We start from the raw sequence: 9,986 nt of genomic DNA, 5'->3' as shown, positions 1-9,986 counted from the left end.
TCATGCTCCATTCCGTCCCCGGTGGTGCACTCAGAGGGAAGGCGAAGATCATCGCGCCACTCTCTAGGGTAGAAGACTTGGAGTGATGCAAAACCACGCAGATACGAAAGGGGGGCACCATCTGCTCAAAGATGCCCACTCCCTTGATGGGGAGGCATCGGAAAAAGCTTTAGTCTACTAGCTATCCCATAACTTGCGTGCTGGCCAGGGGGCAGTGGAGGGGGCTTGCCATGCGCCTGTAGAGGGAGAGCACACATCGGAGAGGAAATGATAGTCATTGCTACAAGCTGTGAGAAATGGTGGATCAAGCAGCAAACAGAACTAGCTTGCTGCCTCCTCTCCAGGTCAGGCACAGTTGGCGGGCAGCGGGAATGCTCTGGCGAAGCAGAAGGGGGGTGGGCGGGGGAGAGAGAGAGAGAGAGAGGAGGAGGGGGGGGGGTGTTCTCATGAAGGCGACAGAGGAGGGGCTGAAGGAGCCGAAGGGGGGAAAGCAGCAGCAGAAGATGGGGGATGACGAGGGCTGACGAGGGAGCTCGGAGGAAGAAGGGTTCACCTGCGAGGTAGGGGGAACTGAGGCTGTGAGACCTGCTCGCCGGGGACTCTGATGGGTCAGAGGGCCTCATGAGAATCTGGACTGGAGAGGGATCACGACAAGGCAACGGTCTCCAGAAAAAGGGGGGGCAAGTGACGGGTTCCTCGATGTTACTAGGGAGGCTTATCATCGTCGGGGGGCTATTGTGGTAAGTTCTCATAATGGTTCTGTCACAAAATAGTATCCTCCTGTGGCCCCCCTTATCCACTTTTTGATTGTGGTCTCATTCTCTCTATTATGATAAAAGGAATTCTTGAAGTGTGATTCCATGCTTTTCTTTCTCTTTTTATATATTTCAGTAATTGTAACAAAAATGTAAGCATGTATGGCTGGTAGAAATTGTGTGGCATGTCTTTGACCTTGCTTTCTTGAAGATATAGAAGGACCGTGACGATTAGTGCTCAAGGAGTCATGCAACCTTGGTCCTTCCTCATCTTTGTAACCTCAAAGACAGCCTTAGTACTTTCACTATATCTGCATCCTTCATTTGACCTTAACATGTTTGTTGCAATATCTTGCAAGAAATCCCATAAAGCTGGTTTACCACCAAATTTTCCCCGCCTATCGGCTTCAACTATACTGTTACAAAAGCGGCGTGTATCATTCCGATTAAGAGACTCCAAACTCGCTTCCCTCAAAGATCTAACTCTTACAAAAAGGATTGCAACCCTAGACTTTGCCTACTATAACTTGACAGTCTCTTGCTTTTGTTTTTGCAGCAATGGTTGTTTGTTTTAGTTCATATTCATAAGATAGACTAATGTTCGTCCATCTCCTCTCAATTTTTTCTCTGTACAATCTCATTCTAAAATCACTGTGCTCAGGTATTCCTTTGCAATGATGGCACGAAAAGGATTCAAATGGTTGTCCACTATGAGAGACATGTAAGAATCTCCATCATTTAGCCTTGTTCTAATGTAAGGCTTAGCAAACCAAATTTTCCGCCACATTGGTCATCTAAGAGTGGCTTTATATTGATATATTTGTTGTTAACTTTGATATCATGATTCCACAAACCCCAAGATAGGAGATTCACACCTATGTTAGATATTGATGAGTACGTTAAACAAGTGTCATTTGCATCATGGTTATCAAGAAGAGAGGTAGCAGCCATACTTGCGCTTGGCAAATTTGTGGACACAAGGAAGTTGCTGAGAGATGTTTGTTTTGGATGATGCTCCTTATCCTTGCATGAATGCCATCGCAAGCCTGTCAACAATGACCTTGAACTTTCCTCCTCCTTTTGAACTGCCTTAATGTGAAAATTTGACTGAGTGCCAAGGACTGAATGTAAATCTGACCTTGGAGGACACAAATGCAGCCACACATCATCATATTTGCATCTCACTCGAACAAAGCTTTATCCTTGTAATCATGAAGTGAACTTTCAACTACCTCAAAATCCCAACCTATACATATTTCAAAATAGCTTTAACAAGGTAAGAAACTATGTAGAAATAAATTGTATATAATATGCTGCATACAGACAGAGAAACAAAAAAATAGCTTCATTTGTAGCCCTATTAGCAGCCTGTATTTCTTTGTGGGCCGCCAGCAACCAATCCTTGTGTCCATTATATAAGTGTGTGTTTATCCTTCAGGAGATCAAGGGCCAGTTTCACCTGAACGCTTGTCAGAACCATGCATTGGAGCAGACTCCATAGTCACGATCTTTGATGTCCATGGCAGCCAATGTGCCTGCACCGGAGATGATGAAGCTTTTGAGGAGACAATCTGCATGCTGTTGTCATCCCACAAACACTGCGGAAGAAGGTAGAGAGTGCCTATCGTTGGCGATGTCTGCTGGTGACCACATACCTACCTGCAGGATATACACATCAGCATGTGAATCCCATCTAGCAAGGCAGTAGGTGTCCTCTACGGGTTTTGAACGCATGATCTCCCATTGAGAATCATGGGTTGTTGCCTTGGAGACAGTAGCCAGCCATTTCTGGCACACCAACAATACCAAATGACACATTCCACCTCTTCCAAAGGCAGAAAAGAGGGTTTTCTGGGCAGCCCTATAAACCAATCAACCTGCTATCATAGCCCGGTGCCATTTGCCCAACAAATTTTGGAAGTCCAGAAAGCATTCACAAATACCTTTTCATTCCTTGCTGTGATCGTATCACTTGCATTTATCTCTTGCTATCACTGAAACATCACAGACATTGCTTCAATTTGTAAAGGCATTTGGACCCAAATATTTAGTAACCAACTCACTCTTCCAGATTCTAGGCCCATGAAACAGCAGACATTACTGGTTTGTAGCAGCCAGAGCTTGGCTTAGCAGTAGACTATCAACCACTATACCGTTCACAGAAATTGTAAAGGCATTTGGACCCAAATATTTAGTAACCAACTCACTCTTCCAGATTCTAGGCCCATGAAACAGCAGACATTACTGGTTTGTAGCAGCCAGAGCTTGCCTTAGCAGTAGACTATCAACCACGAGGCAAAATCCAAAAAATTTCTTCACCCCTGTGATTTTGCTTGCATCATCTCAATCCGTCTAGCGTCCTCCCACATGTGCGCATCTAAATAGATGTTGGACATGAGAAAAAATGCTGCATCATGTCTTTTGTCTAATCTCAACACGTACTCAAAGGCTCTTTCACCAAGCTGTATATTGCCCCACTTTCGACAAGCTCCCAGCACACTGAGCCATGTCACAAGATCAGGTTGGAAAGGCATCTTCTCCAGCATCGCCACTGCCTCATCAAGTTGACCTGCGCGACCAAGGAGATCAACCATAGTGTTGTGGTGCCTGATAGTTGGTGTCATGCCGTACTTTCTGCTGATAGCCTCAAAATACTTATGGCCCTTATCCACCAAACCTGCATGACTGCATACCGTGAGAACACTCAGTAATGCAATCCCATCTGGCCAGATGCCTTGCTCCCTCATTTTCTCAAACAAATGAAAAACAATTTCACTCTTACCTTGAAAGGCATATCCTGCAATTAGTGCTGTCCACGATACTATATCTCTGATCTGCAAGCCATCAAACACATCTTGAGCTTCTGCAAGTGAGCCACACTTCACATACGAATCCACCAGAGTATTTCCCACACATGAATCATTTTCATAACCCTTTTTGGCAATCTCTTTGTGTAATTCTCTGACTCTGTCTATGGCCTTATTACCACAGCAGGCTTTCAAAGTGCAAACAAAGGTGACATCATCTGGAGATATTCCCTCCAGTTGCATCATCTCAAAAGCCTTCATTGCTTCCTCAACCAGCCCATGGTTGGCATACCCAGCTATCAGTGCATTCCACGAGATTGCATCTTCAACCTCGAGTTTGTAGAGCACTCCAAGTGCTTCTGCAAATAGCCGACATTTTCCATACATATCCACCAACGCACTGCCAATAAAAGGCCATCTTTCAACACCTCCTTTGACTATCAGAGCATGTATTTCCTGGCCTTTGCTTATGGTGTCTATGCTACCGCAAGCTCTCAAGCTGCAAATAAGCGTGACATCATTTGGTGGCACACCCTCCTGTTGCATCTTTTCGAAACAAGTCAGGGCTTCCTCACTGCGCCCATGTTCAGCATACCCTGAAATTAGTGCCGTCCATGAAATTACATCTCTGACCTGCATCTCCTCAAACACTGCGTGCGCTTCTATAAGTGAACCCGATTTGACATACATATCCACCAAACTATTGCCAACAATGAGATCACCTTCAAATCCCTCCTTGGCAATCTCAACATGTATTTCTTGGCCCCTGCCTAGAGTCCCTAAACTGCCACAACCTTTCAAACAGCATACAAATGTGCCAGCATCCAGACACAAACCGTCCACCTGCATTTGTTTTAAACACTGGACAGCGTCCTCACCAAGCCCATGTTCAGCGTATCCTGCAAGCAGGGCAGTCCATGTAACTACGTCCCTAACCGGCAGTTCATCAAAAACTTCCTGTGCTTCTGAAAGTAAGCCACATTTTACATACATGTTCACTAAAACACTGCCTATGCAAAAATCGGTCTCAAAACCCTCTTCCGCAATCTCAGTGTGCATTTCTTGGCCCCTCTCTACTAATTTCAGCCTAGCACAGGCCTTCAGTATAGCCACAAAGGTATGCCTGCTGGGTTGCACATTGTCCACTTGCATTTTCTGAAACAGATCGAGAGCATGGTGAGATTCTCCACATTCAATGTACCCTTGTATAAGAGATGTCCATGAATACTCATTACGATACACCAGTCTATAGAAAACTTGTTGTGCTTCCGTCACACTTCCACACTCCACCAGCATGGGGACTAGGTGATTCCCAATCACTCCATGGGCTTCCAGACCATTATCATGAATGCAGATAATCAAACGTCTAGCATATGCCCTGTTTTGGCTTTTCCTGCACTTCTGCAGGATATCAATAAGGTTTTCTACAGAAGGCAGTCCAACCAAACATTCCAAAGAGATAAATGCCTCCTCTATGCTCAGAATCTCCCGATCACTAATCCCATATACTTGTGCTTTAGTTGCATCCCCTTGCTCTTTGGACCTGAATTTAGGCTTAACCTTGTGCTCATACCCTCCGAGTTCTACGGCCGAGGTAAGGTGTGCAAAGTTTTGCCACCTGTAACCGCCAGATCCTTTGATCCGGCGCATACCCTCAATTCCCAAAACGTCATCAAGGGTACTAGTCTGTCAATCACTGCAACTGCTAAGTATCTTTTTGTTTGAAAATATGGTGCCATTAGGCTTCTGGATACAAGCCAGTGTGCCTCTTTGGAAGCACAACCTTCTTATATCAGTTCCCATCATTTTTCCTTCCTAATACTGAGAAGATTTGTGAACTTTCCTGAGCCCTTCTGCATTATAACATCCGCAAGCATGCAGTACTGCAATCAAAGAAAGTAGAAGCACATCCATACATGGATGAACAGTGTGAACATATACATATACTTATGAATATACATACAAACATAACATCTGCACGCATGCAAGTATATGTATATGTGTATCCATGTGGGGATGTGGATGTGGATGTGGATGTGCATGTGGATGTGGATGTGCATGTGTAAGTGCACGTGCACTTGTTCACACCATACATGCATACATATATACATACACATAAAAATGCACATCTTGATATGAGTTAGTTGCATCAGTGATAGAAATGTGAAATCAATTAGTTATATCGAATTACTACATGAAAACATATTTATTGAAATGGAAGATTGATGTAACTAACAGATATATATACACATGTATACGTACGTAAAACTTGTATAAAATACATGCATTCATAATACCATAAGCATATGCATGTACAAATAGTTTACATTTACATATACATGTAAAAAATACATGGATCCATAATACCATAAGCATATACATGTACGTATAATCACATGTATACATGGTAATTCATGACAACGTTGCAAATTGGATTTCAGGGCGAAATGGAAAAGAAACCTGGACTCGAGAAATCCGAGCATCCGTCGCCCTGTTTTGAGAGAGCTATGTACTGGCTGTTCATTTCACACTTGCAAGTTGAGGGGCCAACTGACTTGATGAGGCCCTCCGTACCGTGCTTTCACACCTGGAGGTTCACTGAAGAAAAACAGTGAGAAGGCTTCCCGGCCCATGAGAACCGTGCTTTCACACTGGTAAGGTCCACTAAAAAGAATGTCCCAAATACGGACACAAAGATACGATGCAAACTATTTGTCACCTTAGGCGATTTACACACTAAAGAAAAAGAGTCAGAAGGGGGCCCATCCATCTTTTTGCCTATCAAGGAAAAAGGAGTAGAGTCTAAAAAATAGCAAAAGGCATGCATCTCCCAACCCATCGAGGAGGGGTAGAGTGTGTAAACACCCTTATTCAAAAGTAATCTAAGAAAGCAAACCTATCACATGGAAAAACAATTTTACAGAAAGGACTAAAATTTTTTATTGTGTCATAACAAAACTATAGTTTCACAGGCTTGAAGATTTGAGAATATCTTTGTGACTATATAAGTTTATTTCTAACTAGATGAGGGGTAAAACATTATGCCCATCTTATCTTACTATGTATTCTTTACAAGTAAATTTAGACCATAAGTTAGATTTGAGCCATTGGTCAATGCCCAAAGGATAAAATAAATGTTGGATGGATGTGGAGAAGAAGCATACTTTATTGAAAAGAAAGATTCCATCAAATTTAGCTCTAACATTAAGCAAGGTGCAAGCATACTCATGAGATGGAGGCCCACAAATTCCTTGAATATATAACCATTGAAATTGTTAACCACATATTGGTTAACACATTCCTACGACATCTATGCCCGAACACTTATGTAATGGGCGTCGGTTCTATATTGTAAATGCCGTCATTTGATGAGAGAAACACCCTAAAGATGCTCCCAAGTATTAAGCTTCGAAGGACAGATAAGAGGATCTTGGTCAGTTGGTCAAACCATAGAGAAAAGCCTTGTAATTATCATTTGGGCACCCTGGGTCACTTACTGTCGGGAGGTCTAGTGGGAAAAGGCTTGGAACTATAAAAGCCAATTTCTCTTGTTTGTAACTCATTCTCCCATTTGTGCAATAGAAGTGGAGTGTTCTCTCTCCCTCTCTCTTGCAACTCCAATCTAGCATGTGTGGTGTGCTTAGGATTAGGGTTTGGGAGTAATTAGTGCTAATCACTTGTTCTCTCTTGCTTCCCTCTTGCTCCCTCTCTCCCTCTTGCTTGATTGAGGCTACTCATCACGACCGGCTTCCGCAGCAGAGATCCCACACGATCTTCACGAGAGAGGTTGCACCACCCGTTGGATTAGAGAAACCGTCTCGAGGTGACAACGAGTACGGGAGGATGGCAGTGATGAGCGGCTATGATGGAGCTCTTGAGCCTAGCTCGAGCTCGGCCAATAGACAACTTCCCACGACATATTAGGGTAGGGTTTCCTTAACATCTTTGGCACCGCCGCCGGGGAGCGCCAATCCACTACTTGTTAAAGCCATCTTTGATTTGAATCCAATAGAGTGTCCATAGCACGGTGCCAAGTAAGCTCTTTGGCATGTAGTTTTTTGGTTTTTTAATGTATTTATATGTTTTGTATGGTTATTTTTTATGTTTTTGTTGTGATTTATGTATAGCTTTGTGTTTAGAGTAGGATTACTATGATGGAGCTCTTGAGCCTAGCTTGAGCTCGGCAAATAGGCAACTTCCCACAACACGTTAAGGTAGGGTTTCCTTAACATCTTTGGCATCGCTGCCGGGGAGCGCCAATCCGCTACTTGTCAAAGCCATCTTTGATTCGAATCCGATAGAGTCTCCAGAGTCCATAGTCCAGTGCAAGGTAATCTCTTTGGCATGCAGTTTTTTAGTTTTTTGATGTATTTATATATTTTGTATGGTCGTTTTTGATGTTTTTGCTGTGATTTATACATAGCTTTGTGTTTAGAGTAGGATTACTAGATGTTTGAGTGAAAAATTTTGAGATTTGGGTAATTAGAGAACCTAATCAAGAGTATTTTTGCTTAAACTTGGACTATTTTTCTTAATTTTTAGCTTAATCTTGTTTCTTTTGCTTAATTACTTTACATAGGTAGGTTAGCATTGTTAGATAGAACCCTAATCTATCAAAAAAATCATAAATTATCTATTAATTTTTACTAATTATCACTAATCTATTGGTTAGTGTGATTAGTAAACTTAAAGAGAGAAAAAAATCAAAAAATTGAGCCTACTTGTAATTAGACTAATTAGAGTGGCATTAGTGTTCTAAATACTTGCCTTGACCCAAATCCATGTTTAGTCGATTCCCATTAGGTCTTAATTAGCAAGAATTCACGCTAATTAGGTCTCATTTGCCTAATTTTCTCTCTTTTGAGTGGATTAATTAGAGACCTAATTAGAAGCATTAATTAGGGGTGATCACATCCTTGGATTAGCCTAAACATTGCTAATCCACCTATCAAATCTCCAACCCTGAACTCCTCACCATTTGGAAATAATTAGAGGGCAAAGAAGAGGGTTAAAAGGTAATTAATAGTGAGATTAAGAAGATTAATCATCAAGTTAGAGTGCCTCTAAGTTAAACGAAATCCATTAATTTAGAGGTAGCCTCTAACTTTAGCCCTTTCCCACCTACCTTGCATTAATGAGAGGATCTTAGTTGTCTCCCACTCACTTCCCTCCAAATTTGAAATTCAAATTCAAATGTCAAATGTCAAACTTGCCACGGCTGTGCACACCCACCAAGGCCACGGGCATACGCTTCTAAATGTACGGTCGTACCAACCCAAAACAAAACTTTCTTTTCAAAAAAACAAAAAAATTTACCACGACCGTACCAACCTAAGCGTATGGATGTACCGTCCCAAAAAAAAAACTTCTTTTTCAAAAAACATTACCATGGTCGTACCTTCCTAAGCGCACAAATGTACTCACCTAAGCGCACATGCGTACCAACCCAAACGTACAATGTACCACCCCTTTAAAAAAAATTTCGAAAAAAAGTTTGCCACAACCGTCCCGTCCCGAAAAAAACTTTTTTTTCGAAAAAAAAAAAGCCATGGCCATACTACCAACCTAACTGTACAGCCATACCAACCCAAGCCATCCCCACAAAAAAAAACCTTTGTTTCGAACAAAAAAAAATTGACCACGCCTACCTTCTCTTAAGCAAATAGCCGTACCAACCTAAGCGTATGGACGTACCTTCCTCGAAAAAAGAAATCCAAAATTTTTAAAATTTCTAAATCTTTAGAGGTGCTTATCTCCGACTCACTAGGGTCGTTTTTACACGCATAAACTGCCTCAAAAGACCATTTTTTACCTTAAGGGTGTGATGCGTTCACACGTGAGAGCAAAAGAGAGCGAAAACTCCTATTTCGGGCTCGCGCACACACTGTTGAAGATTTTCTAAGCTTCCCCCCACACCATGGACACCTTTCGGTCATGGTTGCATGCCCCTAATGCCCCCATTCCATTCCATGGCACCTCAGCCACCACCAGATCCAGGGTTTATGTGTTTAGTCAATCTACGCAGAGTGAATCGGTCCCTAAGGAACCCCGAAAGGGCAATGTCCCGATGGGTACACAAAAGCAACGAAGTTGCTTTGACTTACTGAAACATGCATGTTTGTTAAACTCGTGAATTGAATGACTGGGCAAGGGGCTACAAAGTCACCCTGCTTTATGCAAGGTTTCAATTGCCGGGAAAAAACTTCATGGAATTGGGAGAGCGATTCAAAATTTGAAGTGCAAAATCATCCATACCCCAAACTGACACGGGTGAACAAGTAGGGTATACTAAGGCACTTGAGAGAACCATGTTGAAGAAACTCGGCAAAATGGCCCCGTAACTTCAAGAGAAGGTGTGCTCTCCTATCGAAGGATTGGGAAAGCGGCACGTACCGGGGGTAGCGATTGTTTATTAAAAACATAG

At 42.5% G+C, this 9,986-nt stretch overlaps 1 protein-coding gene across 3 annotated transcripts; it reads right to left on the bottom strand.

Annotated features, from left to right (window-relative positions):
- Window positions 1-2,032: 2,032 nt before the first annotated feature.
- LOC147619491 (pentatricopeptide repeat-containing protein DOT4, chloroplastic-like) lies at window positions 2,033-6,264 on the bottom strand. 3 transcript variants are annotated; one of them, XM_086773171.1, is made up of 3 exons: window positions 6,023-6,264; window positions 3,538-5,445; window positions 3,233-3,440 (listed from the first exon to the last, which is right to left on the bottom strand). In XM_086773171.1, exons 2-3 carry the CDS (start codon window positions 5,210-5,212, stop codon window positions 3,376-3,378), a joined length of 1,740 nt encoding a protein of 579 aa, XP_086629297.1. In that variant the 5' UTR covers window positions 5,213-5,445; window positions 6,023-6,264; the 3' UTR covers window positions 3,233-3,375. The 3 variants fall into 3 exon arrangements, with proteins under 3 accessions (XP_086629295.1, XP_086629296.1, XP_086629297.1); XM_086773169.1 differs by having other exon boundaries at window positions 2,033-5,445; window positions 6,023-6,260; XM_086773170.1 differs by having other exon boundaries at window positions 2,033-5,415; window positions 6,023-6,260.
- Window positions 6,265-9,986: the final 3,722 nt, after the last annotated feature.

Source organism: Cibotium barometz, chromosome 33 (assembly GCF_041138505.1).
Source record: "Cibotium barometz isolate CiBa-2024 chromosome 33, ASM4113850v1, whole genome shotgun sequence".
Classification (NCBI taxonomy): domain Eukaryota; kingdom Viridiplantae; phylum Streptophyta; class Polypodiopsida; order Cyatheales; family Cibotiaceae; genus Cibotium; species Cibotium barometz.
Note: the sequence above shows the minus strand (reverse complement) of the source record. Positions and strands in the feature narration are given on the sequence as shown.

Excerpts from the sequence above, each read along its gene's own strand:
- LOC147619491 (XM_086773169.1), bottom strand. The coding sequence starts at position 5,212 with ATGCGCCGGATCAAAGGATCTGGCGGTTACAGGTGGCAAAACTTTGCA.